This window comes from Leptosomus discolor, chromosome 20 (assembly GCF_034619465.1).
Source record: "Leptosomus discolor isolate bLepDis1 chromosome 20, bLepDis1.hap2, whole genome shotgun sequence".
Classification (NCBI taxonomy): domain Eukaryota; kingdom Metazoa; phylum Chordata; class Aves; order Leptosomiformes; family Leptosomidae; genus Leptosomus; species Leptosomus discolor.
Window position 1 is genome coordinate 9,236,455 of NC_141410.1, and position 19,654 is coordinate 9,256,108.

General features: G+C 45.2%; 2 protein-coding genes across 2 annotated transcripts in view; both read right to left on the reverse strand.

Moving 5' to 3' along the window:
* Positions 1-2,398: 2,398 nt before the first annotated feature.
* TMEM52 (transmembrane protein 52) lies at positions 2,399-5,566 on the reverse strand. Its single transcript, XM_009948993.2, has 3 exons — positions 5,535-5,566; positions 3,388-3,557; positions 2,399-2,721 (listed from the first exon to the last, which is right to left on the reverse strand). The coding sequence occupies exons 1-3, from the start codon at positions 5,564-5,566 to the stop codon at positions 2,399-2,401; spliced, it is 525 nt and encodes a 174-aa protein (XP_009947295.2).
* Positions 5,567-11,143: 5,577 nt separating this feature from the next.
* CFAP74 (cilia and flagella associated protein 74) overlaps positions 11,144-19,654 on the reverse strand; it is a 46,862-nt gene continuing 38,351 nt past the window's right edge. The window contains exons 28-38 of the mRNA XM_086476206.1: positions 18,793-18,927; positions 18,298-18,407; positions 17,864-17,919; positions 17,037-17,156; positions 16,777-16,929; positions 15,792-15,921; positions 15,090-15,244; positions 13,941-14,079; positions 13,012-13,139; positions 12,425-12,559; positions 11,144-11,257 (exon numbers count right to left, since the gene is read on the reverse strand). Coding sequence (XP_086332332.1) covers positions 11,144-11,257; positions 12,425-12,559; positions 13,012-13,139; positions 13,941-14,079; positions 15,090-15,244; positions 15,792-15,921; positions 16,777-16,929; positions 17,037-17,156; positions 17,864-17,919; positions 18,298-18,407; positions 18,793-18,927 — 1,375 coding nt within the window. The remainder of the gene's footprint in view (positions 11,258-12,424; positions 12,560-13,011; positions 13,140-13,940; positions 14,080-15,089; positions 15,245-15,791; positions 15,922-16,776; positions 16,930-17,036; positions 17,157-17,863; positions 17,920-18,297; positions 18,408-18,792; positions 18,928-19,654) is intronic.

The window sequence follows — 19,654 nt, forward strand, 5'->3', positions numbered from 1 at the left end:
CAGAAGTGTTGTGCAAGCAAAAACACGAAGGGAAGTCAAACTGTTGTGATTATTCCCCCATCCTCCTCAAGCAAGCTCAGTCCTTGAGATGCAAAGTAATCTCAGGAACTGAGCAAATCCGAGCCTGAGCAGCAGCCTCGTCTCTTTGCAACACCAAGAGCTCGTCTCTTACAAAGCTGTTCCTGATGGTGATAAATGCAATACACTGAAAAGTGAAGGACTGCCCTCTTGTGTCAGTCACTATTTTTTTCCTTTGCCTGGTTTTATATTCTCGTTTCTGTTAATAAGTGAGCACTCAGCCATTTCCCTCCAACAGATCTTTCTTCTTTGGAAAAGCATAGGATTTGTTTCTGAGCACTATCCTGATGGAAAAGTGCAAGAAACACAAATACATCTGCTGTATTTGTGACTTGGAGACACTCAGAACTGGGCATATATTGCTCTTCCAGCTAGAGACATCCAAATAGTTACCCTGGGTTATGCCTAGTCTCCATCTTGACACAGAAAAAGAAGGCAGAGGAGAGAATAAAACAGGAGAAGTATAATTAAGAATGACAGAGAAGAGAAGCAAATTTGTTAAACCAATCTTTCTCTGCAACCCTCATAGTAAGCTGTATGCGAGTTAAATATAGAACCAACGCGTCTCTAGGGAGCGGGAGTCATGAACAGCTCACGCACCGTGAATGTGAGGCAGAGATTGCAGCCTCAGTCCTGTGGCCGGCGGAGAGATCTTAATTTTTAAATCATCAGTGCTCGTTTCCAGGGTAGTTCTTGCAGTAGTGGCTGTCAGAGGACAGTCTTCTAAAAGCCTTGAAAGATTTTGTGCCGACCTCTTCTACTGCTTGTTAATGACAGACACCTAAATATCTGCAGAAGGTAGTCCCTTTTCACAGCTACCAAAGCAGCTTCAGCAAAACCGAAGACCATCAGTCACATTCTTGTTGGTAGGTCAGTCAGCATCAACACTGACCTAGCACTCCACGCTTTCTGTTACCTCCATGACTAGCAGGTTACTAGTGCTCCTGCTTTCCTTCCTGCTCCTAGCCTGTAGATAATCCTGCAGCAATGAACCATCCTGTAGATTGCTCATGTTCTCACAGGTAGCCAAATTAGCACCTTGCTAAAGTGGATTTAAAGAAAACCACTACTCAGGAGTGGACAGAATTCACACTATTTGGCATATGGTAGGGGCAAGAAGGGGGAAAAGCTGTCCTTTAAAAAAAGGCCTCTCACAGCCCATGGTTTTGTCTGGGCCGAGACCGCTGTAATCAACTCCAAGCTCCCAGTTTTAACATGATGCATAGCAGTTATCCTTGCTATCAGTACTTCACGAAGAATCATCCCTAAAGAGAAATTTCTTTGGACTATCGCCCAGCCTGTACTATGCTATTTTGTATTTAGAACTTATTCCAGACGGCACAGCTGGAGCATGCTTTGTATCACCCTGCACCCTACTGAGCTCATCTACATACTAAACTGGTGAAAGCTGCCAGGAATCTTTTTCTTTTCTGTACTGACTGAGACCCTGACACCTGAGCAGATTACAAAGAATAAAGGCATCTTTGAAATATCTGATGAATATTTGGAACACATTAGTAATACTTAACCATGGGTGCAAGTGTCTCTTTGAGACTAATTTGTACTTTAACCGTCAAAAATAAGTAGTGAAAGGATCCCACCCACAAGCCAGCTCATCTTGCAAATATAAGTTTAAAGACTTAAGAAAACTCAAAACCAATGCCTTCAGGTCTCATGACCAACAATAAAAAAAATAATTATCTTTCCTCATCTGTCTCATTCTTCGTCTCTAGTTGTGAAACAACATCATGCATTTCCCTCCCCACCCTTTCCTGCCCTTGTTCGCCATCCTCCTGCAGTTTAAGGACCATGTGCCATTCATTATGTGGCAATTTGCCCTCTGGTGATTTTCTGGACAGTTAATGTTCTTAAAAGAAGGGAAACTACAGAGGGAGTGACTTGCTAGAATTCCCCCTTCAACTCCAGTTTGGGAAGCTTCTGGTCCGGAACAACAACTTGCTGTTTGTGCTGCTCTGACTCTTCGGGTGTGTTCCCAAGATGGCAAAATTCCCCTGACTTTTTTTATTGCCATATGCTGGACACAAGGAATTACAATTTTTTTTAATCAGAAAGTGAACAGGCATTCATGTCCCACTCTTATAGGCATTTTTAAACGGCTGCCCTTTTAGTTCATTTCATATTCTTAAAGCTTCTTTACCAGGAGATTATGACAGTCACAGAAAACATTTCTTCTGACAGATCATTACAAGGGCATAAGGAGAAACAACTTTCCATCATAACCTGCTTGTAAAACAGAACTCTTCATGTCTTCTTTAACTCTTACAGTCCTTCCCTTCCTTGACTCCCCATCTGAAACGAGTCAGAGCTGCGGCTGTTCTTGTGTTGCGTCTTCTGAATGTTCTGCATTTGCCTGTGTTGCTGGATCTCTGTTGACTGTCTCATCAGAGGAATACTGAATGGGATTCAGCCCATCGGGTGCCACCTGTCCAGGGATGTCACTGATTTTCTGGCTTATTGGTGCTACTTCAATGGATTGTTTACCCATTTGGACAGCTTCGTCATAAGAAGGTGGCAACTCCATCTCATAGAGACTGTAAGCTGGAGGGGACACAGTGTTCTTATCCATATCCACAAATATCGAAGGAATAGGGGTGCTTAGAGGGTACTGCAATGAGCTATATGCTGTGAAGAAAAGGAATTACAAAAAAAAATTAAACACCTGCATGGAACACTGAGATATAAAGGGCTAATCCTGCTTTTCTCCAAGAAATTATAGACTCATTTTTGTGGTGTCAGAACATATGCACTGTATACTAAAAGCTATCAGACAGAATTACCCATGATGGAATCTATTCATTTTCCAAAAGAAAGCAGTCAGAAGAGAAAATGTCTCTGCATATCACCACCCAGTAATCATCGTGCAGTACCTGACGTAGCACATGTATGTTATAGCAGAGGCAGTTTCAGTCGACAACATGAATAGCTGTTAACAGTTCCTCACATTAGAGGTAACTTCGGCTGGAATAGCTGGTCAGTGAGGTCGGTAGAAAAGTTAAAAAAATGAGGGAACGGTGATAAGAACAGACGTGGGAGACAATATGTGAGAGGTTAACCCACCACCCACTTTATTTTAACCTCTATAGTGTTAAATCCTACTTGACTTCTGCTCTCGCTTACTGTGTTGCCCCAATTACCTTCCTTTGTCTCCCCTGCGCACGCTACGGGGCTGAAAGTTGTCCTGGGAGTCCATCAGAAAGTCCCCGTTACCGAGGGGGCTAGGCACGGAATTCTAGGCACAGGTTCAACAGCAAAGCACTGTTGAATAGTTGACTCCCAAAAGGTACTTACAGGTCACTGTGCTATGGGCAGTGCTGTCACTGTCGTTAGCAGTAACTGTCAAATCATAAGGGTGCCTAGGGAAGGTCTCAACTGGAAGCCTCTTCTTCCGGCAGCAGAAGTTGATGCAGCTTGCTGTGATCCCACAGAGCAGGAGCAGGAACACTGTCAGCAAGATTAACCTTAGACAAGGAGGGAGAATACCGTAATTTCATTCCTCGTGTTTTACTTCTTCCAGCGCTCAATACAATCTCACTCTAAATGGGTGAAAGAGAGGCCAAACCTCCTCGGTTTAGTTCTGAATGGGTGCTGGATCCTGAATTAGAAAGTTGGATCACAAACACTTAATCACAAGTTGAAGTACTGCTGACCATCGGTACAATCCCTTCTGGCTGACAGATGCCGTAATGTTAATTATCTTGGGTTGTATTTTCAACTTTTACGCAGCGAGAAGGGCTCCGCTTTCAACAGTAAGAGTGGGTATGTACTTGGAGGGAAATACAGCTGCAAACTGTGATAAGTCTAGGACCTATATTTATAAATGAGCACAGAAATTATATTTTGCAGTATGTCTTGACAACGCAATTCTATCTCTAGCTATTGTTTAACGACGTTTATGCTTTCATAATTTGTAGTGTGCCCAGGTTGACATGCTAGTGCTTCAGGTTCTCTCCTCGGTTGAAACTCTGCCTTTGCGCCCCGCCGATTTCTCAAATGAATCTGCTCTTCTCATGAGCTAGGTAGGCAGTAAGACACGTCATGAGAAGATGAGGTGACAACAAATGCTTGAAAGTCTTGTAAAGAAGTAGGTCCAAGGACAAAGTTGAAGCACATTCATTGCAGTTTGACAGGAATTACTGTGTGATAGATCATGCTCCTGAACTTATTAGGATTATATTCCACCCTAAATATGTACAGAAATGGCATCAGTAGCAATCTGCTCTTTTTTCCAAACCAAAGGTAGTACTTGCCCACAAGAATCATGGTTCCAAACGTTTCTCTAGTAACTGTTTTACTTAGTTTTAACAAGAGTATATTTCTGTTAGTATGAGAGTCACGTAGACACCAAGGCTACACTCAGCATAAAGGCTGGATTTGAGGGCCTCGAACTTCCACCAATTTCATGCATTTTCTTGCAAATTGCTGTTTTAGAAAAACGCTTTCAGGCAACTTAAAATTGTGTGTGAGAAGAACATGCTGCCCTGCTGGAGTGTTGCATTGAAACATTCCTCCAGTGCGAGGAGCGTTACCTCATCGCCAGCCAGTCAGTGTTCCCTGACACCTCACGAGCTGCATGCTAGCGTGTTCTGTGAAATCATCATGCCTTCGTACGCTGCTGCCCTCTGACAAAGGCAGAAATCACCGAGGTAAAGGCATCTCAGCAGTATAAATCTCAGCACCAGCTCATTAGCTTTTACGATTCCAATTCTGCCTAATTACAGAAGCCTCTTAGAATATTTTATGTAACTATATGTTTAAACAGTGCTATGGACCAGCATGGTCTGAGAAAGCAGAGCATCACCCAAAATTGGTCCAGACTGAAGGACAGCTGAAAGTAACCGACTCACACTGCGTGCTACCATCAAAATTAACGTATCGACAGATGAAAACTAGAAAAATACTGTTAGGATACCTACAATGCCAATGAGTTAGGCAAGAGAAGAGTCCACTTGTGACAAGAGTTACCCTGTTGCTTGTCACAGTTTTCCCCTTCTCAGGCATTCAAGGAGCCAGTAAACAGGTCTGCAGTCAGCTTGAGTTCAGAACAAAAACGCAACGCTCCGAGCGAACAAGAGGGAAAGCCGAGGGCGGCGCGTCAGGCAACGCAGTGCCGAGCCCCAGCAGGTCCAGGCTGTGCAGCTGCCGTTGTGCTCAGCAAAGTTGTCTATTTAGGGAGAAGCACCAAGCCCCACAGTTAAACTGCAGCGTGCTCAGAAAGGAAAGATGACCTATCCCTAGACGAATGCTGTACCCTGTCTGACACCTTATCTCCCCCGTGGTCTCCTCTGTCATATATTCCGCTCGTAGCTCTTATAAAACTGAGGAGAAGCCCTTTCCTCCATCCCGTCTGAAAGGAGTGTTTCCATTCCCTTGTTACAATTACTGTTCATAATAACTTTCAAATTATTCTGGGTTAGTAAGATTAATAATAAACTTACCAGACATACCACAGACTTGTCCAATTAGACATGTTCTGAGGGCATCTGTGAAGGAAGGTAGATGATTCACTGATTTAAATATCTACAGTCAAACAGCGAATGTATGACAGGGAATAAATTTCACACGATTTCTGAGACGAAAAAGGGAAAGCAATCAGTAAGAGTTCAGAGCAAAACCCCTTTAGATTTAGTTTCTGAGAGCTCTTCTTCATGGTTGTAAAATTACTCCAGCTGAGAACATGCAAATATTCCCACTGTAAAGTTGGCTTCTGAGTCCATAAATGTTTTTGCCAAGTGGTACTTTGCTGTTGCTTAGGAGAGAGAACCACACATGCTGGATTCCCGAAAAACAAATCAAAGTTATTTAAAGTTAACTGAGATGAGGTACTCAGTACCATAGGCCAGCCTAAGACAACTGCCTGCTTCCTCCAGTTAATTTTGAATTACCTTTTCATAGCTCAAACACAACCAGAAATGGTTTTTCCAGATCTGCTCACAGCACAGGAAAAGGAGAACAGCTTCTGTTACGCTGCCGGAGCACGGCTGCCACAGCAGCAGCGTACCTGCTGCATCGCCTGCCGTGGATTTCGTGTCACGGAGCGATGCCTGTGGCCGTGGCAGCGAGGCTGCAAACTGCCTTTGCAGGAGATGACACTTCGGAGTCATTTTGAAAGAGAGGATCATTCGCCTTAGGCTACAGAGCAAGGCGAGCCAAGCCAAATTTGTAATTACGTTAGTAACGATCTTAGAGATAAGAAAAGCAGCAGTAACTGACAGCTGTCAGTAAGGCACGGTTCCGATCTGACAACGCCACTCGGTCGCGATGGCACCAGACATTCGAACATTTTGGTTACTCACTGATGGGAGTTCTGCCGTCACTCTCGGAAGAGCAGAGCGATGCCTAGCGACGGGAAAACAAAAGAAGAACCCGCTGAGCCGGGGGCCGAAAGAGAAGCCCCTCGTCCGCCCGGCGCACCCGCTCCGAGCCCAGGGTGCAGCTGGGAGTCCCCGGGAGTTCCGCGGGTGCGGGCAGCGCCCCCGCCCCGGCTGCAGCGGCCCCGGCCGCCCGCGCACCTTGTCTCCGAGGACGAGCGGCTCCCGCGGGGGGGGACGCCGAGCCGTGGGGGAGCCCGAGGTCCGCGCCCCGCGCTCGGGGCCGCCGCCGGCGGAGGCAGCGGAATAAATACCCGCCGGTTATCACGCGGGGCGCCGTCACCGAGCCCGCGCGGCCGTCCCGCAGCGGCGGGGGCAGAGGCGCGCCCCGGCGGGGGCGAGCGCGGGCAGGGCCGCCCCTCGCCCGGCTCCGCTCGGCTGCTCCGCCGGCCGTCCCGCCGCTCGGAGGCAGAGCCGCCACTGGAGCGGCGCCCGGCGGGGTAGCGGCGGGGCAGAGCAGCGCCCCCGGCGTCCGCCGCCACTCGGTCCGGCGGGGCCTGCGGCCGGGAGGGCGCTGCGGCGAGGAGTGGGGGGGGGGGGGGCACCGGGAGGATCGGGCCCGCAGAGGTGGCCCTGGGGCGGCCTGGGACGGCAACGCGCTTCTGAAGGGCGGGTAACGAACCGGCCGGGCGTGCCGGCAGCTGGACGCGCATCCCGAGCCTGGGCAGCGTCAGCGAGGTGTGAAAAATATTAGAAAGAAACAAAGGTTTGGAAAAGCAGATCATTTCCCTTTTCAAAAACAGCCCTGTTAAAACACGTGAAACATGACGGAAGAGGTATTGACTGCTTTCTGAAGATTGGATTGCTCCAAAATGATTTAATTGTGTCCAGCATGTCAAATATAGAAATGCAATTAAAATATCTGCATGTTGTTTTATGGTTATCTTGCACATCAGTATCCTAAACCCCTAGCGCTGATGCTCGTTTGTAGAAATTTCACAGAGAAATATTTCACTGCCGTCATTATACTGATTGTTACAGCAATTTGGCTTGTCTCTAGCTGACAGCTTTCCTGCAATTCTCTTCAGGATGAAGTCTAGCTATTTCAAAAGGATTGTATGCAGCCCATAGTGTTAAAAAGCTCCCCAAACTCCTTTAGTAGCTGGGACTTGCTACGAGTTACAGAAGTCTCATCGTCACCAGAGAAGAACAAAACATGTGCCAAAGGTCAACCACATCCACCACGGGAGTGAGCAAGGCTCACTTCTGGTTCAGAGTAGAAGATGACTTAAAGGTCAGACACCTTTGAAGCTCTAATATAGCAGAGGTCAGTTGCATGTCAAAAAACCCATGTTCGCTCATGTAAGTGACAGTCAGAATCGGGGTGATCACAACACACAACTAGGCAAGCAATGAAAAGACATCTAGAGCTGAAAATCATGGGTTATAAAGATGTCAGCTGGAGAAGAAATGGGAAGATCAACTAAAAGAATGGCATTTTGGTACAGCTTTTGTGGTCCCCGATAGCCTCAGAGGTGTGTAGGTGGGTGCATGTGTAAAAGCTCCTCCAGGAATGAGAATGGGACAACGTACAAGTTGGGTTTTTGTTTGTGTGTTAGCTTTTAATGCAATGGCAGGAGAATATACATGGACTTGGGTGCCAGAGGTTTCCTCTATAAGAAGCACGGATAAACTCCAATACACCGTGGGCAAATCATGCCATTGGTAGCCACAACAGGTACAACAGCTTGGAAGTTCTGGGTTCAACAGACCCTTCTCCAACTGACATTCACTATTTTAGCTCTGTAAGGCTCAAAATCCGTGTTTCAAGGCTCAGTAAGGGCATGTGGCATACTGACTAAAGTGTTTTCCTGCAGGACTGCTCAGGGTCACGGGACCATTACTCATTTAGGAAAAGCCGCATTCATAAGTGCGAAGCAATCTCTGAAGTCATTGGATAAGCAGAATATGTATTAATAAGATGTGTATGACACTAGTACTTATCTTCTTACTTCCTTTCAGCTTTAGAAATGAGCTACATACAGCTTTTAAGGCTTATAAAGATCATACAGGGATGTGAACTGCTTATTAAACTAGAACTGCATCAGAGCCAAGAAGTGTATGTTTGCGTTTAGATCCAAATCTGAAAGTACCAGGATTTGTGTCCAGCGACCCAAGAGCGAGCATAGCTGCAAAACTCAGTCTGAAAACATGATGTTCAGAAGGGCAGTTAGAGGAGCAGGAAACTTAAGCTTCTGGGAAGCTTAGATATATTTCTGAGGTTACATTTTCCATAGTATCTTCACAATAAGGCCTCCATCCCTAGTGGAGTCCTGTAATACGGAAACAGAAACATCAGATTACATGTTTAGAATCTCCTGACAATTTTAATACCAAATGTGCTATGACTGTTGATAATCTGCTTTGGAAGCACAGTATTGAACAGGATTTTTTGCTTCTTCATGAGATTAACTTGAATGAAGGCTAGAGCTGCTGTGTTGAGCCGCTTCGAGTAGCTGTGAACTGGGCATTAAGCCATGCAAGTAGAATGCAAGAGCTCTCAGATATGTCCTCAAGGAATTACCTACAAACCCACTATTTCTAGTTCAGCTTGGTGTGTCTAGAGCTTAGCAGAATTGTTTCCAGTAGTCAGTCATATCAGACAATTTTCTGTTTCCCGTATTGGAGGAAGGTCAAGAAACTATTTTTGTATACATTTTACGTAAGAAGTGCTTAGGTAGGAGCATCCACATAGAAGCCCTAAATTTCCAGCAGCCTGACAGCGTGCATCTCCGAGCGTTGCAAATTTGCATTGTGAAGTTTCTAAAAAGGCTCAGCATCAATTAAAGATGTAGCAAAAGTAACTACGTTACCTAAAAGGAATTAGTTTAGTTATTTCTGGTTTAGAAGTCAGATCTATTATTGAGCCCTTGGCTTGCCTGCTCGACACCCATGTGCATAAGCAAGAGGTTTTAGGCAAGGGAAGACTCCAGTGATGAAACAGCATACAACTCTCACAGGGTTTAGGCACTGACTTTTCCACTTCAGTCAGCTTAGTCAAAGAAACAAAGCTCTGTCAGATATCTAGTAAGGGAAACCCGTTTAATCCACTCTTGTATAGATTGGTAAACTTGATTAAATGCTAAATCAAGACCAAGACTTACAGCAAATATATCAGGGGATTAGTTGTTTCTTTCTGGAAAGGATCCCTCTGTTTTCTATCCCCTGGCGAAACACGGTAATGCCTGAAATAAACCTTCCCCTCCAACGTGCTGCTGTGCCCACCCCTGCTTTCTGAAAACTTCCCTGTCATCAGGTAACTGTCAGCCCTGCAGTGCTCTGAACAGTCCTATTTTACGTGGTGGTATTTCATCTCCCTTCCAGGGCTGCAAGGACTGTAAGAGCATCAGCACACAACTTCATTGTCCTCAGCCTCAACCCAGCTGTGCCAGCAGAAACACCCCGTGCCTCTCTTCGGAAGGCAGAGCTGTCTCTGGCTAGCACTGCCACCCCCTCCCAGCTCCTGCCTCCTCCCGTGGCGGCTGTTTATTGCTTCGGCATCTGTGGTGCTTTAGACTGAAGAGTTAAGTAACTTCGCAGCCAGTTGATCCATTATTAAATGAGAACAGATCTGAATGGTTCAAACAGACTGTCTTTGGAAAAACGAGGAACCCCTCTTCATCAGTTACACAGGCTTCCTCTATAAAAGGGGGAAACTAGTTAAAGTGTTTCTAGTGACAACTGCTTTTCTGCTGTTTCCTGCAGTCCAACTAGCTTGACAGGTTTTACCTTCCAGATATTTACCAATAGTCTGTTTCTGTTTTCTTACCGCATGATCCAAATCAGCAATTCTCAGCTACACGGGGCCAGACGGCAATACGCCTTTGGAGTGGTGGTGAGGGAATTTTGCCACAGACTTACTGTGATTCAAGAAAGAGTGTGAGGTAAAAATTAAAATATTATCTGTGTTTCTAGATGTCTGCTAACTTCCTGGTCCCTTTGTTCTCCCGTGTAACACTTCTGTACTTGTCTCTTCCTTGAACTACCTACCGCTTCCTGACAGAAGTTACACCTGCAGGGCACTCCAACTTCCCCAGTAACAGGCAGAAACCTACTCTTAGTCAGAACTCAGAGGAAAGCAAACGTAGAAATACAAAGTTCCTGGACAGCCGTGACGTAGGGCAGGTGTCTAACCATATCCAGCCATTCGGTGGACAGCACGGTCACTATCCCCTCCTTGACCAAGTGTCATCAGGAAGATTTCAGTGTATTGTAAAAATGACTGCCCAAACGATTTGAAGTAGATTTGAATAAGAAGCTTTATTCTGGTCTTAAGAGGGAAAAAGTAAAGGATTTTCCATTAAAATGCACCTGAAATTGGAAAAAAACAGGTTGTTTGAAACTCACCTATATAGATGTAAAAAAGATACTCCTGAGGGAACGCCACCTTTGGAAGACACAGTGATTAACAGCAGATGCATCTACTTGGGCCCCTCATAAATTCTTTCTTCTACCACAAGATTATTGTCACAGAGTCAGTTTGAAAATGAAAGGAGTAGAATCAGAGTTTACATAGAACTTTGTGGATAAAACCCCAGAAATATTACATGTCACCTTCCTTCCCGCTTCCCTGCTCCCCTCACATATTTGCAACAACCTCAAAATCTTTCCATGTTTCAACCGAGATCCAATGATTTCCCAATAATACAGGCCTCCATTTTCCTTTCTTGGTTCCCTCACTCAGTGGGAGCACACGCAGACACCACTTTTGCCATGAAGAGGATTCGGTAAGACTCCTGAATGTCACCTTTTAAGGTCAGGAGAGCTGTCACAAGCAGAGGGTCATCAGCCTACAAAACAAACCACACATAAAACCAACCATTGGTTTTTGTACATAGATTAGTTGATCAAGTTCTAGACTATGTATTTTACATCTCATTTGTGAGCTACAGATTACCTCTCTTCCCCCTGTGTTGGCTCTTTCACATTTCCATGCAATGCCCATACTGCTGTAAGTACAGTAGCAATGACTAAGCATTCGAGCTCCAGAGTGCTACAGATACCGTCACCACATTACAACCATGACAACTGGGCACAGCAGCAACACAGCGCGCTGCAGTGAGGGTTGGGAAAGAAATGGATCCTGTTAGCCATTGCTTAGTGTTAAATCTTGTGTAACGACCTGGGGTTACCAAGAGGCACAATGCCTATCTGACACATCATGCCAGGAACTCTGCTGCCTTCTTTCTGCACATGATAGCAGCAATGTTTTAATTTTGGAACAAGCTACTCATTCTGCCATCCCACACACAGCTCACAACAAAAAGCAGGGGAATAAATTCTTTCAGTCTCCATGAATGCCCAGTCAGGAAGGGCAGCCACAGCCCTGCAGAGATGTCTGGACCTCACGCCTAGACTCTGCGATGCAAAAGGGCAGAAGCAGCCAGGGAAACAGGGCTCATGAAGTGGAAAACCAAAATGGCCCCACTGACTTCCCCGAACCCACCGAAGGAAAGGCAGCCCACAGCCTGAAGAAACGTGAACACTGGAGCAGAATGATCTGGGGAAACTTAACCGTGTGTCTGCAGGACTGCGGGTTTTCTCACACAGGGGGCACTAAAAAGCTCACTTCAGTGTGACCAAAGGTGTGTCTTTTAGTTCACAGCAGTTTGGCCTTTTGGTGCTACACAACGCAGTGACCTGCAAGAAGTTATTCTAAGTTGTGTAAGTTCCAAGTGACTAATGCTTGTTCCTTTTATCACACGGATGAACGACAGTCCACGGTGAGGCAGCAAGCCTCCAGATCATACATGCTGTTCCCGGCTTTTATTCTCCTATCGGTGTTCATACCAGCCTATAAGCCCTTTGGGAAGGACACGTGTTCCGTCACCCTGATGTGTCAAAGCAGCCCGTACTGCCGACACCCTCACGATCAGCTTTTGCATTGCTCCTGCAAGCAGGTGAGAACAGCCGCCACAGGCTTCCAGTTTAAGCAGCAACACGCTGTAGCAACTTACGCGGAAGTCAGCAGGTGGCACCCAAGAAACACTGATGGATTTTACTTGGCCACGCTCAATCGTCCCCTTCCCGGATCCGAGAGTGAACCCCTTCTGCTGCAGGAGCGGCAGGCTGTCAAAACTGAACTCCACCACCTACGAGAGACACACAGAGCACAGCCTCACTACAGCCCGTCCTGCTTCCCTCAAACACACTGCCCAGGTGCTGCACCTGGGCCTATTGCTTGCCAAAACGCTCCTGCCCTTTGGAACTGCAAGGATCTCGTTCGTTGTGTCAAGCTGTCACAAAATAACAGGGTCAGACCTGTAACGCAGCTCTATGCTCAAACTTCCGTATTCCAGAATTAGGGAAGCAGACTGCTAAATTAATTTTGCTGCTCACTTAGTATGATAATGGCCATTCCTCATATTAGCCCCTGAAAAATAAGCTTTTCTTTTCAAACACTGATGCTTTCAGAATGTAGAGTGCATCAGAAACCCTGAACGCTCTATTTTTTAATTTATAGACTGAATTTTTGACAGAAAGAACCAGGACACTGTCAGTATCCCTTACAGCCTCTGATGTAAAACTGCACTTTTTTCTTCACCTTTTTAGACGCAAACTGAGCTGTCTGTATAGCTCCAACTTTCAGTTCTGTCGTTGCTGGCACTGGACAACTCTGTCCCTCGATGTATTCCAGAATGAGGAGAATGGACTTCACTGGTTCTTGTAGCTCTAAACAAATATGAATCAAATCAACCTTGAGACATTCCAAACTAGAGCGATCATCACTTTGGGACAAGCGTAAATTACCCCAGGATGGTTCAAGTGACCTTGTGGCAAATTCAAGAGTTGGCACAGATCAGGAGATCCTTTTTACAGGGCTAGTGCAGAATTCAGCAAAAGGAGGTTTTGCATAATTTGCAATTGCAAACTGTAATTGTTAATTGTTTTTTTAAGTTTCATGCTTGTTTTCTAGCCCTGTGGCACATCCGTTGTGGGCACTGTATTCCTACTGGTGCACGGTACGTGCTTGGATTTATTTACAGCTCAGGAGCTGGGAGTTGCTTATATACTGCCTCTGAACACAGATCCTGCCCAAAGAAATTAAAGAAGGATAAACTCAAACCTCTGAAAGTGTGTCTGTTCCATAACAGTACAATCAGGAGTCCAGGATACGTTATTATATATGAAATAATTTTATAAACATTTAATGCAAGTTAGAGAAGTGGCAGAAAGCAAATACATCTTAAGACTTTGTAGTAGCATTAAATTATAATAATTTTTCGCATAGTAAGTTGCAAAGATGAAGATAGTCATTAAGATATAACTGCACTAAAATTAAGAAAAAAATCTTTCCTTAAGAGAAAGTTTCCTGCACTTTTTTTGTGTTATGGATATAGGCTATACCATAATGCTTATTTGTTCTGATTCTGGAAAAGTTTTCTTTACTTTACTTTTTCATAAAGGATGAGGAACATGCCTATGTCTTATCACTCACTGTTTTGTCACGAGGGGTAAGCAGTAGCCCCTTACCTCCTTTCAGTGCTTCCTGCGGTGACACGGGTAACGTCACAGCCAAGGACTCGACGGGCACATCTAGTGGGACTCCCCCCTCCACAAACATTGGGTGGTCTCTTGCTGCGCCCCTCAGGCGGATCTCATGGGCTGCTCTCTATGCAAGACAAGAATGCTTCGAGTGCGGGTTGCGGCTTAAGTACCGATGTAACCGCATACTGACCCACAGAGGTTATTCCGTCACCTGCCTATGGAAACGCCAAAGGCCCAGTGCTCTAATGCGGGAACCCTGCGTCTTCCCCTTGTCCACCCACTCAGGCACTTGTGTTTCAAGCAGCCTCTCACTCTTGGGCAACGTCCCTCCAGAGGGGATCAGACAAAGTGATTTGTACTAAAGCCACTGACAGAGGCAAGACTTACCTGCCGCTGAACTCGCCTAAATTCTGTGAACTAGGACCAGTCTCCAGCTTATTCCAGTTTCCATTCTTAACCTCATTTCCAAAGGTAATCTGGGGATACAAACCTTGCAAGCAGAGAAGCGGTACTCCCTCGCTCAGTGCCAGTTTCTGCTCTGTGTGCAGTGCCTGCCACCGGTCATTAGCTGGCACTCTTCATTAACTTTTGGTCAGTCTCTTGGAGCACGGCGTCAAGCCACCCGCTAGGCTGCCAGCCTGCGCATCCTGGCTTGGGCTCCACCGCAGCCCGACTGCTGCTCTACAGACGGAAGCCTCCTGCCTCACGCTGAGTGACTGCAGCAGCAGGTTCCTGGGACGCAGGGCACTGGGCAGGTGTAGCTCCGCTCTCCGCTGCCATGAAATGCTACTTGCAGAGAACCCACTGGGAGCTGTGCTCTGCAGTGGCAGCAACCTAGCTCCCATCGCCTCTCCTCTACACAGGGTGGACAGCTGGGCAGGAGAGAGGACTGAATCCCAAGTCACTATGGTTCTGAATTAGTAACTGAATATTTAAAACCTTGAAAAAAGTCAGCCCCAAACCTGCCATCTCCTACCTACATCAGTTAATCTAACGAAGATAACATTTCTGCCTACAAATGCTGTTCACTAGATACAATTACGTGAAAACCCTGCTAAGACCCAAGCTGACAGAAGTCACCGTAGGTCATATTTAGACTTCGATTCGATAATCCAGGTATCTTGATTGTCTCACCTTGCCAAAGAGCACAACCTTGAGAAGGTCAGAGTAGTACAGACTTTCATGATCAGGACTGAAAGTAACAACAAAATCCTGACTCTTCCCAGCAACAATTTCTCCTTCTGTTGGAAAAACACTGAACACACTTAAGCCATTATAGTTCTGTGTTCCTGGTAAATAAGAAGGAGGATACAAATAAGAAAGGAGGACAGGTCCATTTTACTACTTCATATATTTTTAAACCTGTTAATTTTTGTTGGAACAGCAAGTAAATAAGACTTGATGCATGGTTTTGCAGCAAAACAGGGTGTTAGAAATACCAGATAAATCCATCTCCCAGTTTAATGCACTCATCTCTCGAGGAACTGGAGCAGCACCGCCAAACCCTTCCTATATTCTAACCTGTTTTTACAGAGATGGACCTTATATAACCTTAATATAACCTTTAATATGCAATTACTGTGTGGGTTTATTTAGATTGAAACACTGGTATCTCCTTATTTGTGGATATTTGCTCAGGCTGCATACATTTACAGCTACCCATACGGAGTGAATTAGTACAGCTCCTACTGGGGCAACAAAACGATGCCTTCAATTTCAGTGATGTGATGCCTCAGGTTTTGACAGTTGTGTAGATCTAACAGGACAAAGTAATGCTGCTTTATACTTCATGAGTCTTTAGCAGAAGAAAAAGAGAAGAGAAAAAAGCAAGTTTACCAACGAACTCTGTTCTTTGCAAAGAGGACGTAATAAAGGACGGAAGTCTCTGCTGATCTTTGTCCCTTGTTGATGAAAGCGAATCCAGTTGTATGGAGTATCGCAGGGTCAGTGTGGAAGTGTTCTGTATCTGATGACATTAATTCACACAACAACATTTTGTGTTATCATTAAGAAAATTGATTCTCAAGCCCGTAGGATCCACAGTTTGTGAACTGGCTGAATTAATTTTGCTGCATTACGGCACGACTGTGTACCCAGAGGCCACTGAAAGCCCGTGTTATTGCTACCCATAACATGTCAACCCCCACGCCCACCAACGGGGACCAGGCTCCTTCTAAGAGTCTTGCAGCACATAATGTATCTTGGTTATTGACATACTTGGACAGAATCCGAGAGGAGAAAGTCTATGCCTAGACCTTGGCCTGTTCCAGAGCCTGTGGGAGTTTGCAGTATGTGAATGAGCGCTCCTGTTAAACCTCCCTTGGCTGCACCACGGCAGACCCTCAAGTGCTCTTTGCAGGACCAGTTCTGTACTTTGCCCATGTACCTGTCACCGCTCTGTGTGGACACTGAGCAGCCTCAGTGGTGACGGCAGAATAAAGAGAGGGGGCAAATATTTCTAACAGTGGTAAAACCAAAGCCGTTTCTGACTTCACATCCCTCTGCATATTGCCTCGATCTACGGAGAGGATCATACAGACCATTTCTCTTTTCCTTTTACAGGAGGTGCTGGATCTCTGTCTCTTTCTCTGGGCTGCAGGCAGGACAGAAGCAGCTAACAACATCCTCCCTGCACAGCTTTGTTACCTTTGGCCTGAAACAGCATCAAATCCCTCTGCCAGATGTGCTTTTAAAAGCTATGTTCTTTTGTCTACAGTTTGCCGCTCAGCCTTATGTTCTGCCAGACTAGAAACTACAGAACTCCTCTTCCTCCTCACCAAAATGTCTGATGTGCCTCCCAGTTCAGCATAGAGGGATTTACCTTGAATGTCGAAGTCACCTTCTCTCTGGCTACGACATATCCCATATCGAGGACTTCTTCCACAGAGCAAACGGTCGACGGCGTCACCCCGTGACCAGTGATACTTAGCGTTAGGTTGGTTTTTGCCGTCCGGATGTCCAGCATTTCAAAAAACTGCCAAGAGGATGTCTGTGTTAGCTCGTTTGCTGCAGGAAGACATCCCCCACCCCTCCCGCTGACCCCTCCCACAAGTGGGCCTGTTACTGTTGTATCTTACTCACCCATTTACTCTCATTTGGACAAAAAGAGATGGTGACGGTTTTATTTTCACCTGGCTCAAGCATTCCAACTGGTCTGACCAATAGGAAGGGACCATTGGGATTCAGAACTGAGAATCCTAGCTAAAATAGTGCAACTCAAGGAAAAAAGTTTATAAACAAAGATTGGGAAAAAAGATGTAAGAACAGATTCTATGTATTGTTCAGACCAAAGGGTTATAAACTAACCATCTATAAGCTTTTTCAGAGATCAGTAACTGAGAGAAAAAGAGGAACTAATCCAATTCCCCCCCCCCCCCCTCCCAATTCAAATAGGTGCAAGATCCTTTTCCAGTTAATAAGGCTTCCATGTAATGCCTGGAATGGGTCATTAACACCCTAAGATCTGGGACGTGCCTTCTCCTATACGGTCCCACACAGCCTAACTCAGACAAGCCAGTGTAGCAGCCTCTTACAAGGTATTCAGAGAAACACTGGGCAAAAATCGAGCTGTTGGTTCCATCTCACACGTACGTCATATTGTACTGAAACCAGCTTTGTCACCAGTACCTTATACTCTTCAGAAAGTGGTTAAGTGCTTCTCAAGTTTGGCTCTACGCAGAATTATTTCCAGTTGGAAGGGTGGAATGCGATTAGCTTTCCCATAGGTTACCTAGGCTCATCCAATATATTCTTCACATCACCTCCTGCCTCTCTCTGAAAGATGTGTATTGTCTGAAATCTGCTACCTCCTACTTGCTTTAGTGTCAAACAGTTCCTCCTACAGATAGAGAGTCAAATTAAACAGAAGCTGAACAGCAGATTAACTTACATGTTCCAAACAAGGATACTTCCAGCTTCTCCGGGGAGATATTTTGTATTGTAATTCGCTTCATCGTTCTGTGGCCTGACAGGAGGGAAAACATTTCAAAAAGTGACGATGCTCACTCATGCACTACCATTCCTCCTTTTCACTCCTCCTTCTACCTGGGGCAAACACTCGTTCCATTTCTGTGGCTAATGCACTAGTCAAAGTTCACCAAAATACTTTCAAATTTGGACAGTCACTTGTAGAGCTTCCAGTTCCGTTTTTGGGATCAAGTCTGCTGCTTTACGTGCCTCAGCTGGCCAGAGAGGCTCCTCATTTTCCAGCCAGGTACCTACTACAGGGCTCATCTCTCTATCGACTTCTGAACATCAACTGAACAATGCAAAAGAAAACTATGCTCAGAAGAAATTAACATCAGACAGAAAAAGCCTCAAAACTTAAATTCAAATTTCATACCTATGGCAACATCACCAAAATCGACCGTGTTTCTTCCATTATCTGAAGTGACCACAACAGACGGTGCTACAGCCGGACAGTGCAGCTCCAAATACAAAGTGTTGTAAGGGCTGGAGAGAGAGCAAAAGGGTATTTGCTCTTGGATCATACAGAAATAAAAACTGTTGTCAGAAATCTGTTCTTATGCTGCTCGTATCACAGGATATCATTAAATTGGTATTACAAAACCATACATAGTTTTGGGTGGCTGACTTGGTGTGTGCCTAAGCAGAAGGTTGAACTACATGTGGCTTAAGTTTTCCACACAATTGCTTTTTAAGCTGCTTTGATTCTTATCCAACTGGTGGGCTGTAAGCATGAGTTTCTACCACTGACCTATGAAGTAATTAAGATCAGAAAACAAGTTTCCTCCATAAATGAATAAATTAACATGCCCACCATTTCCCCCTCAAATTTCTGAGCTATCATGAATTGCAAATATCTAACTGCAAATACCTGCAGCTTAGGTTGTCAGAGCCTTGCTTTTCATCGATACGTCCACTTGCAACAAAGCACGGTATGATGTATTTTTCAAACCTCCCACTGAAATTCCTCACCAGGAAAGCTTGGGCTGCCATATAAGCATCAGAACTAGAAAGATCAGGAATAAGAATCATCTTAGTAAGTGGGAGAGCAAGAAAAGAAATCAAATCAATACCTACGGAGCTATTTGTGTTCACTGTTTCTTAGTCATACTTTCAAAATGGAACACGGGATTTTAGTCTAACATCACTGCTGTCCAGGACAGTCAAATGCCTGGTGTTCAACCACGTATTTACCTTCAAACACTTCTAAATTCATCCTCTTAGGCAAAAGTGTGGTTCTAAAAAAGGTGAATTATACGCTAACCAAGGGATCTCGATTTTGCATCTAAGTATCCAATTTTCTAGACAGCACACACCACTGGTGTTAATTCTCACTGAGGGAGTCATCGTAAAATGACTACTTAAAACACACATCTGACAGCACCATTACACTTCTGATGACCATGACTAATACAAAGGACTGTGTAAGCCCCCCCAAAATAAATTAACCCAAGCCCACAGACATGGGCCATCAGATGGTTTCCATCTGGGCTGAATGTATTCAGCTCTGATAGACCTATTCAGAAAAGGCACATTAGTAGTAGTTTCTTCTGGTAACTAAGTTGAGCTTTCTAGTTGCCCTTTAAATACCGTGTTGGTTCAGCCCAGTTTCCCCATCCAGCCACATCTCGTGCTTTCTGATAGATTCTTTGAAGTCTTCAATCCCTCTGATGCATAAAGCGATTCTTTGCCTTACATGAGAGGGTACAGCTGTGTGGCTTAAAAGCAGTACT

Bases quoted from the DNA above. Each gene is read 5' to 3' on its own strand.
- TMEM52 (XM_009948993.2), bottom strand. From the start codon at position 5,566: ATGTCTAATTGGACAAGTCTGTGGTATGTCTG. The intron at 3,558-5,534 runs GTAAGTTTATTA...TCCTTGTCTAAG, and splicing joins ACAAGTCTGTGGTATGTCTG to GTTAATCTTGCTGACAGTGT. The intron at 2,722-3,387 runs GTAAGTACCTTT...TTTTCTTCACAG, and splicing joins TGCCCATAGCACAGTGACCT to CATATAGCTCATTGCAGTAC.